The sequence below is a fragment of the Acanthisitta chloris genome, unplaced genomic scaffold (assembly GCF_000695815.1).
Source record: "Acanthisitta chloris isolate BGI_N310 unplaced genomic scaffold, ASM69581v1 scaffold5659, whole genome shotgun sequence".
Lineage (NCBI taxonomy): Eukaryota > Metazoa > Chordata > Aves > Passeriformes > Acanthisittidae > Acanthisitta > Acanthisitta chloris.
The window spans coordinates 133,674-160,043 of NW_008690726.1; the positions used below are offsets into that span (position 1 = coordinate 133,674).

The following is a 26,370-nucleotide window of genomic DNA, read 5'->3' on the forward strand; positions in this document are numbered from 1 at the left end:
CTAAAAACTACATAGTTAAAAATTAGTATTTCAATGAAAATACATGGCTCTGCAACCACACATATGCACCTCCTGCTGTAAAATCAAGGAGACAAAGCCGTATTTTTGTCTTTCTAGAGGCAGGTAAGACAAGAGAAAAGGTGAGGAATCTTTTTGCCCTGCAGATAGTTTAAAAACTGATTCACAGTCACCTGTGAAACAAGAAAAAGTGCTGTAAGATTGGCCACAGATCAGTCTTTCTGGAAGCAAGGTGTCAGGTGAAAGCACACTATAAATCGGACATAGTGAAAGACTGGAACAGAGAATAAAATAAATACAATGCCATACTCTAGAAATTCTATGATTAGACAGCAAAACTTGAATTCAAGCTAGAAAGGTATCTAATGAAGGAAAGATTAAGAAGGACAAGAAATCTGTTTGCTCAGTCTTTATTCAGCTAGCAGTCATCAATCATGAGTTCAGAAGAAAGAAAAAAAAAAGACTCTTCATTGGCCAGCAGCAAAATTCTCCATTTGGAGCTCAGTTACTGCAGGTTATCAGTGTTTACATTTCTCCTGTGAATCTACTAGGATGACATTTACCAACAAAACCCAGTATCAGGATGACACCTCTTTCAGATTCAAACACAATCCACATGCAGATGCAGCTACACCAACACGAACATTTTTATACTCATTTGTAATTCTATATAAATTGTGGTGTTTGGGGGGGATGGAATGGTCTTTTTTTCCTTGATTGATTTTCACAAGTTTATCCTTGATAAGTTTCAGATTTTAAAACACTGCTTATCTGAACTACTTAGAGCTGTACACTGCTCTACAGCTAACAGCTTTGGGCCTAGGTTCATTATAATCTCAACATGAGAAGTAAGATAGATGATGTACCAATAAGCTTTTCAGTCTTATAATCATTGAACATGACCTCCATTAATCATCAGGGTTATTTATTAATTTTTAACAAACAAAAAGCAAAGAATCACTGGAAAGATTTCCCATTGTCATGTTTTGTAAGAAAGTAATTGACACAGCACTTTATCGATTAGCTTTCTTGCCAATAATTGTCCTTTCTGCAGACACATGCACAGACCTCAGTATTACAACATTTTGAAGTTCTTTGTCCTGACTGAGAAGTACTTCAGTGCTTGAGCTTTACTTGACTTACAGTCAAACAAAAATCAGCATTGAAATGTTTGTGCTGTCGGAGCTGCAGCTGTCTGTGCGCTCTTTTAAATATACAAGTCAAAATAATTTTATCGTAGCGTGATCAGGGATGGATTGAATGGCAATATTTAGACTAATTACCTTCTTCTAGGAGCTCTAAGAATACCTAGCTTAAATTAAAGGAAGGGATATTGTGGTCATAATCAAATATCTCACAGGTCGCAAAGCTGTTTATTGGAAAACATTTCTTCTGAGATAGTAGAGCAATTTGCTGTCTAATGACAAAATCTACAATTCAGACCTTTCTGAAACAGAAATTGCTAAGACTAATTGCATAAATATATTAAAATAGAAAATATAAAGTTTCAATCAATTTTTCAAGATACATGAAAAAAACCCTACACACTGGACCATGTAGAACCTAAACCCTCTAACTGAAATGTTTTAAGGGCTTTTAATAAATACCGTTCACAAACAGGAGGAAAACAAGTTAACAAAATTAACTTACCTACTAATACCACAAATTTTACCTGTACACACTGTAAATAAAGAATTTAAAAAGCACTATGCATTTCCATTTAAACTTGCCTGAAGATAATTATGAATGCACTCTGGCTGAACTTCAAGTATTCAGATTTTAAACATTAATTTACTTTGACTATGTGCATGTCAAAATGAAAGATTGCTGTCTGGATCCAGACATGCAGTATTAATACTGAACACGTGCATTCATTTCAGGTCAGCAGACATTCCAACTCTACTTCAGCAGGTGGTAGGAATAGCACTCTAATTAAAATCTATATTAAAAAGTTCACAATGGGCTATCTATTCCAAACAGCTCCCATACAGACACATAAGGAATTAGACCTTTACTCACATGTGAAGAAAACTGAATGGCCCCTCTCACAAGCCACCAATTATGTCCCTTTCTGAACAACTTCTACTTTTTCACCCCACAAACAGATTTTTCAAGGCAGCCCACCAAAGATTCCAGAACTCGGGTTAGATACTAAGAAAGGTACCAAAACACTCCTTAAAAATAATCTCATATTTAGATATTAAAGTAATGAAAAAAAAAGTCATTCCCTATTAAGAGATTTGTCTCTGGTCACTGCAAAAACTGAGTGCCTTTTCTAAGTGTGTAAACAAAGCCAAGGCAGTCTCAGCCCAGATTACCTGATAAGATACTGATTATCCACAGTTTTTTTCAGATTTGAAAGAGACTAGAGATAAAATGAAGAACTATTCTATTATTGACAGCAAGAACCAAATCTTTTTTTTTTTACCATTCCCACAGAGGCACTAAACTTTCCAACATCAAGACGATGACACCTCCAAAAGCATTCTCTCTCTCCATATTTCAGAAACCACTTGTTTCTTTGCACTCACACTGATGCCTCATGAAGGGAAATTTAAAGTGTGGCCTAATCCCTTCTCTCTTGAAACGCCCCCAACAGCAGACACCCTTATACCTCTGTCACCCCTTTACTGTGCAATAAGATCAAACCGATGCACGTTCTAGCCAAGGACAAAAAGAATGCTGCATCTCACACAATTTACAGTATTTAATGAGACTCCTGTGTATACATGATTCAAGTTTGAATTGCACGTGCTAGCCAAACAATGTTGGATGGCACCTTGGTAACAGGTGCTGCTTTAGAACTATAAATTCAAATACTGTAAACAACAATAAGAGATACATGAGTTTAAGCTTCTTCAACAACAGCTGTTCATCATTAGATGCCTGTGAAGTTCTCAGCACTCTGAGTCTTTGAATGTGTAAACAGGAGTAAAGGAGCATTTTGCTTCCTCGGGTATAGTATCTTGTTTTTCTCATTTGTGGCACTACATCACTATACTTCATTTTAATCAAACCAGCCCAGATACTTGTTAGTTTTTCTACTGCAAAGCTAAAAATATATCTAAGTATATTTGATTTCATCCTTCTCCTGGTAACACAAAATCTTATCACACACTTCTATTTCAAGTAATTTGGGTTCCTATTGTGAAACAGCCATCGCCAAACAGCAAGAAAATCTACATATAATAGCTATTAACTCATGTTGCATTGAACTATGTTGCAAAACAGCACATTTATCTTCGTCTACTCATTTACGATACAAATACATTGTGTCAATATAATTCTTAACATATGGGGACATACTAAGAATATCCAAATTTCATCATATAAGGGAAAAACTTTAATGGACTTATTCTCTTCACAAGACACAAAAAGAAACCATTTGTGAATTTTGACATCGTGGACAGAATTCAGTGGAACAGAGCACTGGTATGCCAGACAAACATGTTCACAACTCCATCACATAGCATCACAGGATAGGAGATTGGTGCCATTCCACCCCATGGTTCTTCTACCTTTTGTTTCATTTCTCTCAGCTTATAGGATACTATAATGTATATGTACATTATATACATATGTATAAATATTATTACAGAACTGGAATGAATCTGTTTCTTAAAAGAGATAGTATTTTAAGAGTAGCTGGCAAGACAGTCCAATAAGCAGTTACTGTCTATTGTCAGATGCACAGACAGCTCTGCAGCTGTTTACGGGATGTGTCAAAGAACTCTGTACCTGCTTCTCTGCTTTAATGGTGATCTGTGGATCCAAAGATAAAACTATCACACCAGGCATGTCAGAGAGGCATAGCAATTACATTTGCCAGAACAGATCGGGAACAAGGATATTTTTATCAACTAATTCATGGATAACCAAGTACACTGTAGAAGCTCTGAACTTCAAACAAATCCCTGAGCCCTCCCAACAAATAAACTATCAACTAACAAGAAATAAATAACTTGAAAAGTTGAACTGAACTTGAAATTATATTGTTAGCCTTACCACGTGACTTTTCATGGTAACTTATTAACACACTTCACATGCTTACCTATATACACAAAAACCCTGTAGAACTGTAAGGTTGACTAAACATTGAAAGGATTTTTGCAATTTGAGGGAAGATAAGACTAAAAAAAAATACTTGGTCTTACTGCATTAATAACTAGGTATTCATACCAATGACTGTGCATCTCTCTTAAGTGTCCTGCCTTAGCTAGGAACAGAACTCCCTGTATAATCAAAGGAAAAAAGCCAACACTGTTGAACTTACCTTCAGGGGGTGTTTCAAGAAAGCAAGTATATTTTCACCTAGCTAATTAGATTTAACTTAGGAACTTAAACTATGTATCTAAAGATATATGGTAAAAACACTTTTTGAACAGCTATTTTGATAGGTATTTCAGCACTCCCTGTCAGTTCTTTGTTTATCATCACTTTGATATAGCAGCTAAAACATATATCTTTAAACAAGAACAGAAAGTCCAATTTTAACAATTTTTTCTTGGGTTTTTTTTGCCAAAAAAAATCTCTTCATTGTTCGTTCCAGAATGATACTTTCAAAGATACTATTCTATGTTCGAGGAATAACTATGAAAGCATTTGTGAAACAATGCTAGAGAAAGTGATGCTAAAACTCAGTGGACACTGTAGAGGTTAAAAAATACCTGCTTTAGCATATAGAAAGACATACAAGTAGTTCCATTTAAAACACAACTTCAATCCACCTCATTCATCAGGCTTTAAATCTTTCATTTTAGCAATCAGTTTATTGAGAATACGGTTTGAAACATAGATGGCACATGTGCTTTCAATACTGAAATGTGTCTAAAGTAATTGGGTACAACTTGGTATCAAACACCACACAGTTTGTTTCCTAAGTCACACACTCCTTGATGTTAGCAAGACATTAACTAGTTCCACACTTTCTATACATCAAAGTGTATTCTTGATTTAGTTCCTGGTACCTGAACTAGGTGTTAACGGGAATGGAATTGCTTTTACAAAGAGCTAGACTGTATTAATGAAAAGAAAAAAAAATACATCTATGGAAGCTGAACACAAAGTTTTACAGGGGTGAGCTGCTGATGGGCAGGCATTTGTCAGGGTCTCGGGTCTCACAAAAACAACAAACTGAACCCTAGTTCACAGGAGTTTTTGACTTTTTTTTTTTATATATCAAAGCTCGGGAAAATGTTTCCAGTTTGCATTAATTTTCCTTCTTTGTGTGTCCATTAACAGTAAGTTTGAAAAATGCAGACCCCATAAATTACAAATACCTTCTTGAATCACAATTTGGGCACAGATCTCTAGGAAAAAAAAATAATGGTCCTTGGACAGGTTGTTCTGCTGAAGAAATAATCCTATAAATCAGTTCATACAAAAACATTATTTTCATTCTTAAACCATCTTCCTGCAGAACCAAATTAATTGAGATCCAGGAGGAAAGATCTCAACTTGAATCAACTGAATGTTACTAAATTCATCCTAGAAGCTGCCTTACTGCTTCAAACCAAAGGCTGTGAAAACCTGCAAAATAAGAGAAAGAGTTAAGTTAAACTAATTCTTACACATTTTAAACCGAAACTGAACTACTTTAGAAGCACAGCATCATGACCAGGGATCAGCAGCTATGAGGTATTTACTACAGTTCTAAACTGGGGAAACTTTCACCCAGGACAACTGATCTTCTTTGCTTCTCTACTGTTTGCAGATAGAAACAGCTTACTTTTGCCATCCAGACACATGTAACAAACTAATTCAGATCACCACAATGTCAATGTCTTCAGTTATATGTGGCTAGAAACTATTTTCCATTTCCTTCTAGTACACAGGATTTCTAAGACCGCTTCTTCAACACAAATGACGTTTCCCAAAAAACTCACTGAAAAAATTTGCTTTAATGAAGTTTTTGCAGCTAAAGAAAACAAAAATAATTGCCTAGTATTTTCTTAGAATCTCCCTATAAGAATCTCACTCCCTGTTTCAATATCTGCTAATATTTTTCATTTGTTTGTTAAAAAAAAAAAAAACAACAAACCCAAGTGCTATGCCAAATATTTCATTTTCTCTTTAGTTTGTGCTAGGTAGCACACCTGGAACTTCAAGTACAAATTCATCAAGTGATTTCAATTAGTGCCAGGAAGGTGAGTCAAACTAGAAATGTTGTATACACACAATGCAAATAATCACTGATACACCAGTACAGGTGTGATCAAAGACAGCAACCAGCCAGATCTCAGGAATTAAATGAAGAATGTACCCTAATAATTAAATAAATCCATGTAATCATTACTGTAAGAGACAACTACAGCATTTGGCAACTCTTATCTGTTCCCCCTTCCCAAAAAGCAAGTAAAACACACTTAATGATGCAAAAAAGTAAATAAATTCATACATGCACACAGAAAACATGCAGTCTGGTAACACAAACGCCATTTTTGCACTTCACAGACCCTTTGGAGTTTGTTGGTTTTGGGGTTTTTTTTTTAAATGATACACAGCACAAGCTGCAGCTGAAGCAAACTTTCTTCTTTTGCTGGAAGAATCCACATCTTTTAGAGATGCAAACTTTCCTGGTGTACGTACCTGCGAACCATGAAAATCTGCCTTGCCAAAATTTCTAGAATGTTTTTAACCATGACAGTAAAGGAAACGACTGCTTAGTACACTGTACCTCCCACACAGTGAAAACCTCTTGCTAACGCTGATCATTATGAAGAAACCTCACGCCACCCTGATTGGACACGGAGAACCCTGTCTGCATCACGTTGCCAGCGTCTTAGCACCACACCCATGAGCTTTATTTGGATATGATCTTTTCCACGAATCAACAACTACTGTGCTCACAATTATATAGCACACTCTGAAACCAGAAGTCCAGTTTTAAGATAGAAAATAAGTTACAGTAATTTTAAGCTTTCCTGGCCAAAATTCTGAAAAGAAAGATTTCATGTAACTAGCATGAGCATACATGGATGATGATCAATTAAGAAAAATCATACAAATCCCTGTAATCTCAAAAGACTTTTACACTAATCGCTGCTTCATTTCCTTTGTGACCATATTCGAACTGACAGTGGATCTCATGTTTTTCTGAATAATCTTCTAGGATATTTACACAAGCTTAATGCATGCAATGCTTCTGCATTATTAATAATTCTGTGGGAAACTAAGGGAAATTTCACCTCACTTGCTAGGGCTGCCTCTGAACTTTTGAGTCCTTTCTAACAATGCAAAGTAAGTCCCTGAGCCAAGAGATCATTTGTAGTGGGATCAATTAAGTGATTAAATTGAAAATAAAATTCAATAAAATGCCATTTTTAACCTAAATGTTAATTTAAAAGGGTCTCGAGAATAGATGTCAGGAACAGCTTCGGCGCAGCCGCGGTGACACAGCGCCATCTAGCAGTGACTCGCAGGTTTGACACTGAGCACTTGGTAAAGTCCTCACTCATCTAAGGACGTTCAAAGAAACCAGTGAAGTGACCCGTACAATTGCTACAAGCAAACCTCAAGCTGAAACTTTACACATCGAATCTATGCCAACTGCTACAACTCTCTTGCTACTGACCTAAACTCTGGCCTCATAAAGAGGGGGAGAAGGTGTTTAAAACATCTTTGATGGCTGATTTCTTCTGCAAAAAAGCTTTCTAAAATGAGGTGCAAAAGCAAAGCAAAAGGTAAGTGCGTTAGCTGAACTCTTATTATAATGTATTGCAGTAAATCAAACCAAGGAACTAATATGGCTTTAGACTAAAATGGGGGGGAAAAAAAAATCAAACACCAAAAGATGCCAGAGTATTTTTGAAATTACAGTGAGGAAAGAAAAAAGGCAAATAACACAAGTGTGATGAGAATCTTTGGCTTAGCAGTTCAGAGTTTGTATTACTAAAAACAGATAGAATCCTGCCATGATGAACAACAGCTGTGTCCCTAAATGAGCCATGAAAGCAAATCCTTGAAAAACCCTGTGAAACTCTATAAATGAGTGGCATTCAGTTCAGGTACATTACAAAATGGAAGCAGGGAAGCAAGGTGTTCTGACCAGGACAGTATAAAGGCCAGCACCAAGACTAAGTTCCTCATCTTCAACAGTTTTATTCTAGAAAATCTCTCCTGTAAGTATTTGTTTACCTAAGTGTATTTCAGTATTTCCTTTTCTTAAATTAAAACAGTTATGAGAGAGTCATTCTCTAACAGACTCTGATCCAGATTTCAGTTGTCCTGGGACCTAAACCTGAAGGTTTCATAAACCATATTTTGAATAAGGCAACAAAAAAATCTACCTCCTACACATTTATCAAAATTGTACACACTAGATAAACAGACTAATGCACTTGAAGATTGATGCAAATAAACTGGATAATGTCCAAAAGGAGTGCAACAAGAAAGGTCAGAGCTCTAGAGAACATGACCTATTAAGAGAAGCTTTTAAGAATTAGGTCTATTTAGCCTAAACACAAGATGCCTATAGGGAGAAAGGATGTGAAATATGTGAAAGGTTGCTATGCAGAAGAAAAGAATCAGATGTTCTCCATACCCACTAAAAAAACACAGTCAGCTATAGGCTTGAACTGTGCTAAAGGATACAGTTCACACATTCAGAAACACTTTTCGACCAGAAAGGCAGTTAATCAACCAAAAGTGGTGACCTCCACCACTGAAGGTTTACAACAAACAGCTAAAACAAGTGCCACTGAACTGCCCAGCCCTGGGAAGGAGCTCACCAGGCACGTGCCTTTTGGCCCATGATCTATGACACATTGCAGCAGACTAAGAGGACACTCTGCCAGCCATGAACACAAACTTACAACCTACTCCCTGCAGGCGGTTGGGGAAAACAGTTTTACTTAAAATTCTTCTCCCACTCCTCCACTGCATCAGTTTACACCCAGAACTAAACTCCTGTCACTGCACCTGGCTGGCAGGACTGCCTGCAGCAGGTGAGCAGCATCACACTGAGGTGCTGATAGGCTGTGAGAACTTCTCCCTGACTCTCTGAAGTTCACAGCCCCCTCCATTTGAACGTGTTTCTGCCTCAGTAAAGTGAGGAACCACTGACAGCACTGAAAAGCTACACCTGTACAAGAACCAGCAGTGACCTACAGATGACACTGTTCTTCCTGATCTGCTGTGTTTGTATTTGGAAAATTTGGATAGACTCAAAGACAATTCTGAGCACATAAGTTTTCCAACAAGCCATTTTGTTTGTGAAAAGGCACAAGTGTCACAGCAAAACAGTTTGTGAAGGAACTTTTCCTTCCTCTGGTAAGTTTCCTGGACTTTGGGGGTTTATTAAAAACAAAACAACAACAACAAAAGAAAACATTTACCAACAAGATTTTTCTCCTTTAACAAAACATTCTAATAGTGCTTTTCCTATTCTGCTGTAATGTTACAAAGACCAATATATAGAGGTGACTCACAGTTAAACTTCTTAATTTTTTATTTTTTAGTTAATAGACTTCTAAAGCACATTCAGTTGATCATCACTACCATCTGTAAGACTCAAACTTCTACTTAAATAAATAAAGGATGCTCAAATTTACCATCATCTGATGGTCTACATCTTTACATCCAAAAAGGAAAATTAATGTTTCCAATGGTAAGTGAATTTTTCAAAGCATGACAAAGACAAGCAGAAAAGTGGCGACCCAAGAACAAACAACAGAATTTCAAAAGTCAACTATCACTTAGGGAATCAATTACAAACAAGCACACTTTTACCCTTAAAGCCCAGCCAACAAAAGCTGAGGGTCCAAAATGCCTAATAAAATCAGCAGCCAAGTGCTCTGTCTTTTATTAAATTGCAAGCCAAAAAAATCACTTCCCTATACACCAGTGTCTTGTACCAATCAACAGCAATTCAGTTTTGGCACGATTAACTCAAAGCCTATTTATAGTTATCCAAGACAAAGTTTCTGCTTAGCTTCTTTCTGTAAGCAAATTCTAAAGCCAGGGATTTGAGACACAAGACAAATGCTAATGTCTTCTGCTTAAATAGCCTGTTTCTCAGCCCCAACACTTAATCTGCTAATTCTAACTGGTAACACACAAAAGCTACAGGATTCATGGAAGTGAATACAGGATTCATGGATGTGCATTTCTGCAGGCACATCATATTCCACCTAAACATGAGTATTGTAAAGACTGCACCAGCTAAGTCAGCTTAAGGTCCCCATGGCTGCTAGGCCACAACAGCTATCCCATTTTCCACAAGTGGCTGGAAAGAGCACAGAAATCTCAGAAACTGGCTAGGATGAGGCTGAGGGTTTCCTATGAACTGCAGAAATAGGTTATGACAATATAAAACATTCTAACACACAGTTTTCTGATGCAATGAAGCCTTTTCTCTGCAACACTAACATGCAGAGCAGCTTATCACTTCTCTTAGGGTGAAAGGGATCTCTGTCCTACAGTATTGCTGAGACCAAACAATTATTCAGTTTCTGGGAAACATTACAAGACTCTGCACAACTTGCTTAATTCCAAAATAAGCTTTGGAACATAGCAATGCCAGAGAAGAGAAGCAGGACTGAACATCCAAAGGTTATTCCATAATCACCACCAGGAGTACACAAGTAGCATAGGAGTCTGCTCCAGCTTTGCTTCAGACTGTGGCACAATGCCATTCCACTAACACAGAGCTACCTCCCTGCAAATTCAGGTGCTTCCCAGGGCACAGCTCTACTGCTCCTAACAGGTACTCAGGACAGACTGCCCTTTGACATGTGCTTATCTCCACTATTTCAAGCATCATTGAATATAAAAAGATTTTACAAAACTAAATTTAAAAAAATATTTAGCTGAAAAGAATGAAAAATTTACGCAACTCAGAAGTTCCCGAAGGTAAGCGCAAGAAAACTGCATACACTCAACTGGGGCAAATCAAAAATATGTCCACAAACCCTAAGTTAACCACACAAAATTCACAAGCTAAGTATTTAGCTACGCCTCACCCACATTCAACTTAGCATGTTAATCACAGCAAGAGGCGCTTTCCCCTCAAAAATACATATCAGATCCTGCATATAGTTTAGAATTTGCTTGAACAAATGAAAACCTAGTTTTGGATAGCACTGCACTAATAACAATAGTTACCATCTACCTGAAATACTAGTCTTAATAAGCTACAACAATTACCAACATCCAACCAAAACACCACCTACCTTTACAGTCACGGTTTTATTTATGCTGTAGTTATGCATTTCAACAAGTATTGTTTGTTCAGCAGCCCATACAGTTTTTAGTGTCTTGGTGTAATACACACTCTAAGACATTCTATATAAGATTATTAAACAATTTTTAAATCATTCCTTAAGGAAAAAAAAGGTTGATCATCATAAGCAAAAACTACAAATAGTTTTTCAAAGAGAAGTCCTTATGTAAATGTAAACCAGCCTCCCCAGACCAACAAATATAAAGGATGTTCCAGATGGAACAGTTCCTCAAAAAGGTGACTTCAGGCAATTACACTTTATGAATCTCAAATCCTTAACACAGACTTTCTGGAATGCAATCTGAGTCAACACAAAACATAACTGAAGCTAAAAAGTGGTAATTCTGAGACAAAACACAAGTACAAAACATAGACTTCAACATTCGATAGCAAAGCCATCGACTAAATCAACGCAAGATCGGAACGACAGCAGATAAATTAAAGCAGGTTCAGTTAAATGCACATGACTGCACTTCAAACGTGAGCGATACTCCCGAGGATCCCTAGCTCCCCGGGCTCGCAGAGCTCGGCGGCGCTGCCGGCACGGGCAGAGGCACAGCCTGGCACTGCTTAGCCACTGCTGCCCCCGCTCGGCCGCTCCGGCCCCGACCGGGCGAACCCCCGACAGCCGCAAACGCTGCGAGTCTGAACTGTTCACACCTTACCACACCGCCAGTGTGCCTGCGTCTGTCTGCAGCAAGAAATCAGGAGAGTAATGACCGAGTTTGCTCATGCCAACGAGGCCTGGGAAGACACAATGCTGCATTGTAATAAAACCACTGAAGAAATTTTTTAAGAAGAGAGCAGAAAGGCCTAAATTAAAAGCACAGATGGCCTAAGATGGTAGGAGATACACTCCAAAGATGGAATGGGACTCTGGGAGAGATCAAAAATAGCTATATGCTTCATTACTTGTTTGCTCAGCAGCAGGACCAGTTTTAACACCTGGGAGCCACGGAAGCACTTATAAAGCTTACACGAACACAACCCAAGCTGACCATGAAGAAGGAACTAAAGAGTACACTCAGCTCTGGCAGACCGGGGGAAAAAATACAGAGAAACAGACTTTATTTGCTCCAACTCAATAAGGAAAAGCACCAAAACCAATTTGTGTCTCTTATCTGTTTAGTGAATTTCTACTGTCTCCAGCCAGTCTCCATAACCACATGGCAGTCTTGTCTCTTAGCATGCCCTCAGGCCTAGCAGAGAGAGAACAAAACAGGTTAATGTTCTGTATGGGGAGACACAGCAGAGTTCAAGCTCAGTTGTGTTACATTCAAAATTCTTACAAGCAGCAAGCCAGGAACTCACTCAGGCTTGTCTTGTCTCCAAGGACTAACACAGAGCAACAGCAGCTCGCACACACACCCACACTGCAACTGACTAAAAAAAGCATACCCAAAATGTATTAAAAGCATCTTAACACAAAGTTGTGATAACAGCAAGTTCAGAGAACTCCATCCTCATAAGCACTTTCTCAAAATGAAGGAACTGGCAGCTAAGCTTGGTCTTTACTAGCAAATGAAACTGTAGCCAAATTAAAGCAGGCGTCTGCAGTAAATATTAACCCTCTGCCACTACTCCCCCATCACCTAGGGCAACAAGAAAGTCTTTTTCGGGTGCTCCTACAAATGTTCCTAATCAAAATATCAGGATCAAAACACATCCTCCTACCTCTGAGAGCACATGGTCAAAGAAACCTCTTCAGGTTATAAAAAAAAAAAAATGGTCTGTTCTCCCACTAGCTTGTACACATTTTCTATAAATTTTCCTTAAGCACAAAGAACCATGAGACACATGAAGCCAATGTCTCCATAGTGCACCCTACAAAGCTTCACATCATCTGTATTTCTATGTTGAACTCAATTCATCACTGCTATTTATGCTTCATTTACTGATTGCTTAACCATCTACTATAGGGGCACATTCCAGATAGGAGGATCCATGTTACCAGAAGCTGAAATTTACCTTTCATGGTTCAATCCTTTCCAAATTCACTCTTCTGGACTACATGAAGTTCAGCATGGCCAGAACTAATGCCTGTTGCACAACCACTAGAGCAGGCAGACAATGCTCTGCCACTAGAATTAACCCTAAACATGTTATGTACTGTTTAAATTTACCTATGTGGGCCCTCTGCAAGTGTCTCTGAAGATATTGTGCACATAGGACTGATTTAGGCTTCCTGGCCTGCTCCCAACTTTCAGCTGCCAGCTCTGTGATTGTGAAATAAAAACACTAACAAAATAAAATCCATTCACAGACAGACTGTAAAACAGGTGTTTTTAAGTGGGACAAAGGAAACAATACACACTTGTCATATCAAGCTCTAATGGCAGTGATACAGGATGCCATTATGAGGAGAAAACACATACTAGTTCTTACCTAACTGCCCCATAATCATGGGGAACATTTCCTAGTTTGAGAACTAGGAGTTCTATCCCGTATGAGGCAACATCCTCAAAGCTGGATACCCCACTTAAGAGAACATTGCCTAACAGGAACGTGAAGTTGATGCTGAGGAAGTTGAGGTAGGAAAAACTCACCGCGAAGAGGTCGTATATCTTGTGCTGTGCTACAAGTCAGAAGTGATAAGTAACAGAAGCTTAGCCACACACGAGTTAGGAAGTTTTACAGGGAACACAGGAGCGGTAATACACAGCTGCCAAAACCACAATTACATGTTTACTGAGACCCAGGAACATGCAATGCTGCAGATGAGTCACAGCATGATGGTGTATGAACTCTACACTGCAAGAAAACACCCCAACAATATCCAGACTCATTGCCCCACTCACTGGCTCATAGGACACTTCTGGCTGAACTGAGAATACCTGTATTCCTTCCAAAGACCTGTGAAATCTTGATCATCTACAGTTGTGCAACTCCATCAGTTACATCCCATGAATATCACCTGTTTCCTTCCCCTGTGTCCCATTTCACCCTCTCCCCTCATCCTCTTAAGCATCTTACTGCAAAAGCTTCAGATTTTAAAAGTAAAAAATCCTCGACACCCACATCCTGAGCATTCACATACTAACTGTGCACAGCAGAGCAGGGTTCTCAAGCCTAACCACCAAGAATCAACACACAAAGCAAACTTGTGGCAAGCAGCAACTCAGACCTTCTGAGAGCAGGAATCCATATTGCTGGAACTGTTAATGCAGTTATCTTAAGACAACAGGTACAGAAATAAGTTACTTTACTGCCTCTCAGTATCAACATACAAAAGCTTTTACATCCACATTATCAGTCAGCTTGAATCTGAAAGAGAAATCTGTTGCAGTAGGCAGGCAGGTGAGGTTATCAAGCAATGCAAAAACCATATAGGATTGTGACTCTACAAGTTATAGACAATGGGGGAATTCTTCAACGAGGGAACAGAACACCAGGGTTTACACCTCTTGCTTCAGAGAACAACAGTTTCATGACTGCAGTGGTGCCAGAGAAAACAGAAAAACCTCCCATCACCAGAAAAGCAGAGTAGGGTATTTTGATATTTAGACGCATAACACACAGGCCCTGCCCACCAGAAAAGTTGTAAAGATTCTTTTTTTCTAAATTGGCACTGCACTCACAACCATTTGAAAAGCAAAAAGCCAAACACAAGGACAAAACTTGAATTCTCTGACTGACAAGGCACTTAATGAGCGGCAAATAAAGATTCATCTTTTAGCTTAAAAAAGCATAGTATAAATACCTCACAATGAAGATGGCTCACCCCAAAAATTACAGTCATCACTACTGTTTTACATAATACTTATGAAGGAACAGACAAGCATTTATCGGCAGGGTGGAGAGTGAAAAATGGAAAGACCAACTGCTGATTCTGAGCAACTAAAAGCACACACTGGAAACCAGTAGAAACCTTAGTCAAAATACTTCATCAACCACTATGCAGGCTGCAGAGAGCTTATTTTAATAATAGAGTAACTTACTTAAGAGATCTCTACTTTAAGACAATAAATCGAAATCTAAAATTATTAACATTTTATTGTGCAGTAGAAAAGTACTTTTAAAACAACACTCAAAACAAAGCACCAGACTCTGAAGTGATTCACAGCCCATGAGTCAATACCTGTACAGTCTTAGTAACCTTCTTTATTTTCCACTTGGATGAATAAAATTTATGCTGCTACATGCTTCGCTGTACCTGTATGGGCATGGCCAAAGTCTAAGCAAGCACGGTTTGGTTTATGCAACACAATGACATTAGACAATGCCTTTAAAGCCAAAGTCCCTATTAGATTGTAGCACCTCATCTGCTTTTCAACAGCAGACTGCTACCTTTTACATCTGTCTTCTTTTCAACATGAGGTCTTAAGCAGATCAAGAGCATTTGTTCCTCCTTGTCTTCTTCCTTCTTTCTTCTACTCAAATGTGCTGTTTGAGCAGATGGACAGTCTTAAAGATACCTCAGCTATACCCACTGGTAAACAAAACTGACAAGTGTTTAAAAATTAACAAGAGGCAAAAAATCCCAGATAATTTCTTTCAGAGTATTTCAAAATATTATTTGATATTTGCTTTAGAGAAATACATCCGTTCTCTGCACAGGGAATTATAGAGCTGTAAGACATATAACTTGGACTATAAACACTAAGCTTCAATAGGAATTGGTAAATCTCACTGGTACAAGTCCTGTCAACAAATACCATAATCACGATAATGGAGTGAGCCCTATACACCATCTTTCCATCCAACAAACTTGCAGAAAATTTTCTTGAGACAGTCAGCAAAAAGGATGCCTCAACAAAGACTAGTGCAAAAACTTGTCCAAAAACTGCACAAGTAAAGCTAAGGGTCTATAATATAACAAGTTTCTAAGTGCTAAATCAAAGCCACTGAATCAGCAACAGAACAAATCCACCCCTTCTTGCTTCTGGAATCCCATGCTACAGGAGGAATAGGTTCTGTGCTAGCATTTATCTCTTTAAAAAAAAACCCACAGAAGTGTAATGCAGATAAGCTGTTACTTGTTTAGCTTCACTGAATGTTTAACGATAGTTTTTGCTTCATCTTCATAAAACAAGAAGCTAGTGTTCACTCTTCTGACATGTCTAAGGGATTCGCAGTGCCCCTTCCCACCCCCAGCCAGTTTTACAAGGGCTGAGGAGGGAATGTTTTGGACCTGAATGGCCACAAGCCATAAGCAATCACTACAAAATAACAAGCACACCTAACAGCTTGCTCCATCAAAATGCATTCAAGGCTGGGCCAAAAACCATTAATTCCACACACCAGAAGGCTATAGGTACCAACATATGCTAATACAACCCCACACTTCAGAAGTCAATGCCTTCTATGTCTGACTACGCATGTTCACTTCCATTTTTCAGAGAGAAAGCACTGCTAAGTTGCACACATATTGAACTCCCTTTCCAAACAATAATCTGGCTCACAGTGTTTGAAAGCTCCCAGTTCACCCACTTCCTCTTTTCCACAGTAGGCATTACTTGTCTGTACCATGAGAGTTTCTTCCTCCAGGGCATATCTCAGAGGGAGCACTCCAGTAGGTCTGTAGGCATAGCTAAACTATACAGCAAGTCATGCTGCCAAGAAACCAAAACCAGTTCTAGAACCAGTAAAGCCACCATCAGCTGTACTGTGTTCAGAGAATGAACAAGTACTCGTGGTACAGCCCTACACTGATAGCAGCTGGTCCACACATTTCTGCATGGCTCAGACTAACAAAGGAGCTTTGTGTTCCCACAGGATGGTATGTGAGATTTGTTCAGATTGCTGCCTACCTTCACACTATAAAACCAGGTACAAAAATCGGTCAGCGCTTCTGTTGATTTCCCTTTTCCTATTTGTAAGCTGATGCAGTCCCTGACTTTTAATCACCATTGCTGTTATTGCAATATGTCTGTACTGCCAATTCACACTGTGCTCTCTCCCCAGGCAGACGTAGTCTTTGCTGTGAAAAACTGCAGCACAGCCCTCAGTTTTTGCCTCTGGATATAGCCAGGCCTGAAAACAACAAGGGGTGCTTGTACAGAAAGAACGTTTTTGAAACACATGAAAAGCAAGGAGGACGTTATATCAATGTGCAGTTTCAGTTAAGTCAACTTAAAAGGCAGGTTGCATCATCAGAACTTCGAGTTAGCAATAAGAGTCTGTCTGATGCTGCTTTTCTTCTGGGTTTTTTTCAATTTTGCTATTAGACACAATACATTCGAAACCGTGATGGACCGTTTCCTTTATACTGGAGCAATAACTGCAAGCAAAGCTCACACCTTGTTTCCTAAAACAAGAACTTCATTCCAGCATCTTTTCAGTATTGACTCAAAAGCTTAGGAGCATGTAGGAAACAGGGCAATCCAAGCACTCTAAGTAATAGCTGTCCAAAAAACTGTGACAACAGACAATCTTTCACCTTAGAGAATATTCCTATCCTTTCCTTACCACAGTTTTACATTAAACTAAGAAATTCTAGCAACAGAGAGGGGCATTGATTTAGAAAATAGCTCTTGAAAAACATTTTATCATTTTTCACATACTGTAAACAATATTAAGCTTATATCTGAGAATTGTTTGAAATTTGGAGTATGTCAAGCAATAGTTACTATTACTGAGTAACTGCTTCACTGTATAGGACAAAGAGATTAAATCCCCACTTGACATTCTATCTAAACTTCCCATAAGACTTATTCTAACAAAAAATGACATGTTTTCTTAAGAAGCAATTGACAAGAGATACTCAAGAAATATTGGTAAACTTTCTATATTGGCATTTCCTCTAAGAAAAGATGGATAGTATGAGCAGTAAGTTATGCACTGGATGCTAAAAGTCTGAACTGACACTTTGTCAAGGGCAAGACTTTGTTGTCTGACTGTATACCCTTGGCAAGCAACTGACTCCATTTTCCGTGTACCCTCCTACTGGATATTGCTGTCCACAACTATCCTCTTACATGAGCCTTCTCTTCTTAAGGCTGAAGAAACTTGGTCTTCCCAGACTCTCCTTGTACATTGTGTGCTCCCAAACAGTCTTGGTGGCCCTCCACTGGATTCACTGCATTGCATCAACCTCTGTCTTTTCCTGTAGCGTCCAAAAAAGGGCCAAAGCTGGATCACTGGACACAGCACTCTGTCTAACAAGCACCACAGAGATGAAGGATGACCTTTCTGGACCTGCTGGCTACACTCTTGCTAACAGCCCAGGATGCAGTTTGTTTGTTTTGCTACAAGTGTACATTGCTGACTCATGTTCGTTTCTTGTCTATCTCAATCCCAAAATCTTTTTCTGCAAAGTTGCTTCCTAGTTGGTCTGCCCATGCTCACCCTCAACACTAGCTGGAGTTATACCAACCCTAGGATTTTGCATTTGCCTTGGCTAAATGTCATATGGTTTCTGTTAGCCCTTTCTCTAGTCTGTTTAGGTCCCTCTGAACCACAGCATTGGCTTTTACCTCGGATTCTGACAACAGCTGCCATATTTGCACTCAGTTCCAGCTGCATTAACAGCCAATGAAGGAGAACACTCCATAAATGGATTGGTAAAAATTTACTTTAGCCAGAATTTGCAGCCAATATTTTTGGTCTGTTGTACAAAAATTAAATTTCCAGGGCTCCTAAAACAGTATCAGCTTAACAGGAAGTCACCTAATTTTAAAACAGAAGAAACCACACTGCATAATTTCTGCCTACCACTGAGCACTGCAAATTGTTTCTTTGGTTGATTTGATACAGGTATATACATACACAGAAATAACTAAATCAAGACATCAATTTAATAATGACCTGAAACTAGAAGTCAATTTCACATACAACTACCAAAATTACTCCATAGGTATTCCTGTTCCAGCTACTGTAACTTTGATTCTGTTTTCAGTTCTCAGTTTCAGATTCCAGATGTAGACTTATTTCTGTTCTAAAGTTATGAACACTTCATTTTCTAAAAAGATATGGTCTCAGAAATTTCAGGTGGTTCCTTCTTTCGCTGTACTCCATCTTTCCTACATTTCTCCCAAAAACATTCCAAAAGCACAGGGCACCTTGACAAGTCAGAAGCAACTTCTGGAACAACATGCATTCAACAGATTGACATAAAGAGTTATATGTAAGAAAGCTATAATAAGGCAAAATGACAACTCATTTGTAACCTACTCAAACAGCCATCACAAATAAGGCTTTTTTGGACCAGCGCTCTATTTGTCTGTGGAAAGAGTACACCTACTCCAGAGCTGCACTACTAATTTAAGAATCACCTGGGTTCTCTGAAAGAGTTCAGCACTTGAATAATTCAGTATCTAGTTTCTACTTAAACAAATGCAGAGAGATCAACTGCAAAACAGGAAAATGAGAGGTAACTGTTTCATGGTATCATGAGATGCTCAAGAAACAAAACTACCACTTGGTGAAATCGGGAATAAAATACTTGTAGAAAAATGTGAGAATAGACAATTTTGCAGTCTTTCACTATAAGCTGAATGCAAGTTTAAATGCAAGACAGACCTGAACTTGAATTGATGAATAAAATTTAAATTTCTAATTTGACTAGTCATAGTCAAAGTACTCAGATAATACTTGTCCATTGAAACATGACCTCAGTATATTTTTTCAACATTTTTTGTCAACACATTTTGCACTAAGGAGATGAAATGTGGTCAACATAACCACAAGTTTGGGGGTTCTTTAGGACTGGGGAGGTGGAACAAGATGATGGGGAGCACTTTAAAGTACTTGGAAGGAAAGAAGAAATAGCATTTTCAGATCTTTGGGACCTACAAGGTACAATCCTGTATCATCCCAACTCCATCATACTGATCATCTCTCCTGAAACAAAAGATCATTCACAGGGTGTAGTTCACCTTCATTCCAGCAAGAAACACACACACCACCAAGGGACAACAGACTGCCTTTCTCTCCCTCCCTTGGGTTCCACCAACTACAATCAAATAATCAAGAACTAATATATTTCCCTTCCACTTCTTTGAAAACTTTTCAATTCAGTTTAGCAAGGTTAATCCCCAAAAAAAGCACTGCATGACATCTATTAGATGTCTGCCCTGTCAAGAAAATGTAACCATTCTGAAACTACTCATTGTGTAAATCATTCTGCTTAATGCCAGGAAAATACTTTACCTCCTCACCTTTAAATCAGAAAGGGATCAGAAGGGGATTTTTAAAAGTGCAATTAAGGCTAAAAACATTTGATGACAGCTTGACAGCTCTGAACATTGACCCCAGAACAACTCATATGGTTACCTGTAATTGTGTATCCATATGCAGCCAGCTGTCCAGCCATGTATTCACCATCTGAATTATTGTGAGAACATCCCCATGTACGAATCCAGATTTTCTGAACACCAGGAATAATGCTGTTAAGCAAAAAGGAATGAAAAAGGCAAGTTAAAAGATGAACAAGCTTCCCCTTTAAGCCCACTGAACAGACTCAATGAACTGTAATTCTTCAAACATAAGATACGCAACACAAATAGAAATAACAACAGAACAGCTGAGGAAAAACATCATTATTAAGTGATTTTAGTGTAACAGGTATTAGTTCTTGCTGGGATAGAAGCAGCTCTCTCCGCAGCAAACCATCTAGAGCTGTGTTTTGTATCTGTGACTAAAACAGTCTTGATAACATGCCTATATTTCAGCTATCATTGAACAGTGCTTGTTTATTTCCCACTGTGCTCCATCCTGCCACAATCAGGCTGGAGATGGACAACAGATTGGGAGCAATATGAACAGAAGAGCTGACCAAAAGGATAACTCATTCCAGGTGACATCATGCTCAGCAATAAAAACTGTATGCTTGGTTTTTCCAAAATAGCACTTCTTCCAAGACTGCTTGGGCACCAGTCTGCTTGTGGGAGGTGGCGAGTGATTGCTTTTGCATCGCTTGGGGTTTTTCCCTACCCTTTCCTTCACTTAAACAGTCCTCATCTCAGCCCACAAGTTTTCTCACTTTTGCTCTTCGAGTTCTCTCCCTTGTGGCGGAGTCAATCCACCACAAGTAGCAAGAAAAGAGGTAGAAAACAGCTTTAGAATGGAGAAGGTACAAGAGCTGTAGGATAAGAAAGGATTCAGTACACTGTAGTTATGTTAAAACAACAACAAATAAACCCCCACAAAACTCACCCCACACCCCCCCAAACTTTCTGAAAATTATCGTATCATGTACCAAGTGACTGCATTGAAATTAGACCACCTGCAAACAAACTGTTAGAGCTAAACTGCAACCTTTGGATATCATGGAACCCACTGACTATAGGTCCCTCCATACAAGCCATCTTTACTAAAGTTTACAAACTTAATGGCCACCAGCCACACGAACATCTGAAAGCTCATATCCCAACCTTTCTGGGTTAAGGAAGAAGCATGGCAGACATGCAGTGTGGAGCTAATAGCACATACAATGCTTCAAGAACCAAAAAAAATTCTGCAAGAAGCTCTCACCGAAATTCCTGGGATAACTGCCAATGAGCTAAAGATGCCAGTACAAGAACACCACACATCCTGGAACACAATACTTTGCCCTGCCTACATCTTTTTATTTTCCTCCTTCTCTATACTTCCTTTTTTTAAAGACACTTCCACTAGATAGAAATAGAAATTTGTTGATGGAGCATTAATGATCAGGAAGTGCAAACACTGTGTTTAGACTTCCTACTGTCCAATCAACACATGTTCAGTGTGCTTTTTTGGGTCAAAACCACTAAAATACAGCCTATTAGATAATATATAGTACCTGAATACTTCAGCACACAAAGTGCTAGTGTGAAGTATCTAGAGAGCACCAGTTCAGCTGTGCACACACTCCTGGCAGACTGAGGCCAATGCACTTTTAGGGGCATTCCAATAAAGATCCTTATAAAATCTCTTCTGGACACTAACAAATATCCAAAATTTAATTTCCCCAGAGGAAATTAAATTCCCATGTATACTCTATTTTCATCTTTATCATACAGGGAAATTTTATGCACCAACTTGAAACTAATAGAAAAAAGAGAGGAAAAAAAAAACCACTTCAGATCTTACAACTGCAACAGAAACTAGAATCAATAACTGAGTCGACCTATACTCCAATCAATTCCACTGCAGCCGAAAACTGATTCTGTTCTTATAGGAACAAGTAGGAAATATGCAAGGCTACATTCTATAATTATTGTGTGCTACTACCACTAAAACAAAGCAACAAGTTCAAAGTAAGTTTCACCGTGTCTCTTGCAGGACGCACACACTAAAAGTAAAGCCTTTGAAAATCCCAGACTCCAGAAACCAGGTGGAAAGACTGAAGCGAGGAAGATGTACCCTTTGTGAAAGAGGACCAGGTCAGGGAACACTTCAGCAAACTGGACATACTCAAGTCCCTGGGCCCCAGTTGGATGCACCCACAAGACAGATATGGATGTACTGGAGATAGTATAACAAAGAGCCATAAAGATCATTAAGGGACTGGAACATGTCTCAAAAGAGGAAAGGCTGAGAGTGATTGAACTGCTCAGCCTGGAGAAGAGAAGGCTTAGGGGGATCTTATCAATGTATAAAGCACTTGAAGAGAGAGTGCAAAGAAGACAGACTCTTTTCAGGGGTTCCCAGTGACAGGACCAGAGGCAACAGGCATGAACTGAAACATGTTCCCTCTGAACATCTGGAAACACCTTTTTCACTCTAAGAATGACCAAGAACCGGCACAGGTTACCCAGAGAGGTTGTAGAATCTCCATCCCTGGGCATATTCAAAATACCTAGGCACAGTCCTGGCCAACTGGCTCTTGGTGGCCCTGCTTGAGCAGGGGATTGGGCGAGACGACCTTCCAAGTCAACCCGTATGAGACTCTCAAAATTTTGCTTTCATTTCTCATTCCAGATGTAAAAAGGCTACTCCAAGACTGCATTTTGAAGGGTTCAGCTTCTATTTAGGCAATTAAGATGAAGCAGACGATTTTTCAGAAATGTTTTACATATAAAAGCTTAAGTAACAGAAACCATTTTTCCAGTCTGATTATTCCATTCATCAACATCTGTTATAACTGATTTCTACATAAAATTTGTCTAGGAAAAGAAATTTGCTTAGGATTTATAATTTATTCTCCCTACATTTTATGAAGACTATTTTACTCCTTTTTATCTTGCAGTCAGATTTTACATTATGAGATAATGAGAACTTCCACCTTATTTTTAGAAGCTGACAGTGCACACAACATTACAGAATCACAGAATCAGTGAGGTTGGAAGGGACCACAGTGGGTAATCTGGTCCAATCTCCCTGCTCAAGCAGAGTGAAAATTCAAGAAAAGCAACATGATGGGGTCGATGGAAGACTTTACCTGTCACTTGGGGGATCATCATCTGTCTGAACATCTTTCTGTGACTTGCGTTTTCGCACTTTTGGGAGAACATTCTTTCTTACAAACTGCCGATCGTGTGGTTTCACATCTTCTGCTGACACAATATCTTCAATATCTTCAAGCACTGAATCACAGGCAGCAGGCATCTTCAAGAAGCTATGGAGAAGACTGGTATTAGCAAGCATCTGAATACAAACCCAAGGCCCAGTATCGTGTGTGTGTGTGTTCTCATAAAGAACAGTCAGACATATTTCTATGTATACATGTGATATGTCACACATATAAAGGATATCAAGCACATAAAAACAATCAACTATCCAGAGATATTTCCTGATGCCCTCTTTCCTGATATCTGAAACACAGGTAAAGATAAAGCCACAAACCATAGAGATTTTTAGGGTTGTCTTAATAATCTGTACTTCATCACTTTCTAATTCAAAACTCCTCAGCTCCTCTGACACGGCATATCTAAGACACAGGTATTTTTCATCACATCAACATCACAATAAAAGAAAGAGCTCATGTTATGTGATGGATATGCTTCCACTTGCATCACAGAAGAACAAAAGATACAGAATCCAAGTGCCTGTCTCAGAGGCTGTTCTGGCTCTTCTATTTGTGTGCTGGAAACAGGTGCACCGTATTTCAATGTATCTTCATAGTACCTTTGAAAACAAACCAAACTATTCCTAGAATTTCTGATCCCACAGGCCTTTCATTTGAAATACTTCATTCATCAGGACAGCAAAATAAAATCCCTATTTCAGGTACAAAATGTTCAACAACTATACCTAACTAATATAAAATGAAAATGTTTTAATCTGGCTAGTATTACTGTACTAAAAGAGCATTAAAATCTAATCATATTTTCCACAAGAAAGTAAATATATATGCATATGTATCTCCCAACATATGTCAAGAACCAGATTATTTTTCAGGAATTGAAAAAGAAGTTGTTTGCTAAAAAAGTTACTGCATTAATTACATGCCTCACACTGTGCTGTGTGTAATTCTTAACTAGAATAAAGTCTGATTTATGATTGGAAGCTTGGGTTTTTTACATATCCAACAGTTTACTAGGGAAATCACACAAGGGCATTTCACAGAGTTTATAGCAGAAATACAGCACTTTCCCAACTGACAGTGAAGAACAAAACAAAGAAGGTTTAAACTTCTTTAAAACCAGATTTCAGGAACAGAAGATTCCCTACTGGCATAAAAATACTTCCAGATGTTGCAAACAAATTACTGAAGAACATAAGAAGTTAAACACCTATGCATTTTCCCAGCATGTGTCCTTCAGTCAGTCTTGGAAAATATGCTTCAAAACAATACTTCCTGTAACCTGAATCATCACACATCTGTATTTAACTTCAAAAGGACTAGAATGATGCCACAAAGAGGATGATGCATCTGACATAGCAATTTAAGCATTTAGCATTCTTCTAGGCAAAAAAATCCCCGGAGCTATAAAATAATGTAGCCATGGATGAACAAAAATAAACAGCTGTGAAAAGTTCAGCAATAAAGAACATGAGGGGGAGGTGACATCTCTTACACTACTTTTATACCACTGACAGTATGTGCAAATAGGCAAAGCCGATAACTTCACCTGTTTGATAAATTAACAGTAAAGCTGGTAACGTTACCTATTTGGCCATACTGTCAGTATGGCATAAACAAACAGATCTGATCTGTTGTTTTTTCTCTCTTACAGAAAAATATCTAATATAATGGAGCAGTTGCAAAACAAGTAAGCTTCGTTTATTTCAGTGGCCCATGAAAGAAAGAATACAGCCAAATTAAAATTCCTACCTTTTCAAACAAGGTCTAAATCCTATTGGATAGCCCTGGGAAAGAAAAAAAAAAAACAAAGGCATGGCATGAACAAGCAGAACTAGCAGACAGAAAACCATGAGGTCATGTTATTGTCCAACACACATTTGTCCTCCCTTTACAGAAATATGCTTCTTGCTCAGTTTGACCTCACTTGGACTGGGCACACACACTGACAAGGTGGAACAGCAGCCACGGTTTCCCTGTCCCCTGAGCACAGGCACTGACCTTGTCATTCTTCTCTTACAGAGTGCTTTTCTGTTAAAGACTGATGCATTTAAGTTATTTCAGACCTCCTCCAGATTTCTGTCTTCAATCAGGAGTTTAAAATTTTCAGTGAAAGAAGGGAAAGGGATTAAAGTAATTCACAACTCTTCTGTTTTAAATTACAAGCACTGTGAAGTTATTTTAAAAACAGATTACTTGATATCCGTACTAATTCCATATGCATGCATGACATCTCCTCCACAAAAAAGCAAGTAAACAAACAATGATTCCTGCAGCTTTTCTGACAGATTGACTGAAATAAGAGGTAATAACAAAATGAAAGCTAACGTGTTCTCAGGTACCTACAGAACTTTACATCCCTTTTTAAAAATGAATGTTAGTTTTAAAAAACCCAAAGCAAAACCAATAAAAGTGGTTTTAATGCCTTGGCACAAAACCTGCTTGTCGTTTTGGTCACCCCTCCTTCACCTTCTCGCACATACCAAGTGAGGACTTCTTTTCCACAGGGAACGCTTCCATCCAGGTGGAAGAGAAATGCTCTTTCCTCTATTTACCAACAGGTGTCTCCGGTTAAGCCCCGGGATTTTAAAGGAAAAACTGCGTAAAAGTGCCGCGTCAACACACAGCAAGACCGGGAATCACATGTATATCTATATCTAGATAGGCAGACAGACAGATGTGCAGATATAGATGAGTATAGGCACAGATATGTAAACACAGCGGCCCAGTAAGGCCCATCGCAGAGTGTCAGGACGAGCCC

At 38.6% G+C, this 26,370-nt stretch overlaps 1 protein-coding gene across 1 annotated transcript; it reads right to left on the minus strand.

Annotated features, from left to right (window-relative positions):
* Positions 1-11,615: 11,615 nt before the first annotated feature.
* On the minus strand, positions 11,616-23,692 carry LOC103809103. The gene is made up of 4 exons (XM_009081918.1): positions 23,526-23,692; positions 20,453-20,565; positions 13,625-13,814; positions 11,616-11,889 (listed from the first exon to the last, which is right to left on the minus strand). The coding sequence occupies exons 1-4, from the start codon at positions 23,690-23,692 to the stop codon at positions 11,616-11,618; spliced, it is 744 nt and encodes a 247-aa protein (XP_009080166.1).
* Between the last annotated feature and the right edge of the window lie 2,678 nt (positions 23,693-26,370).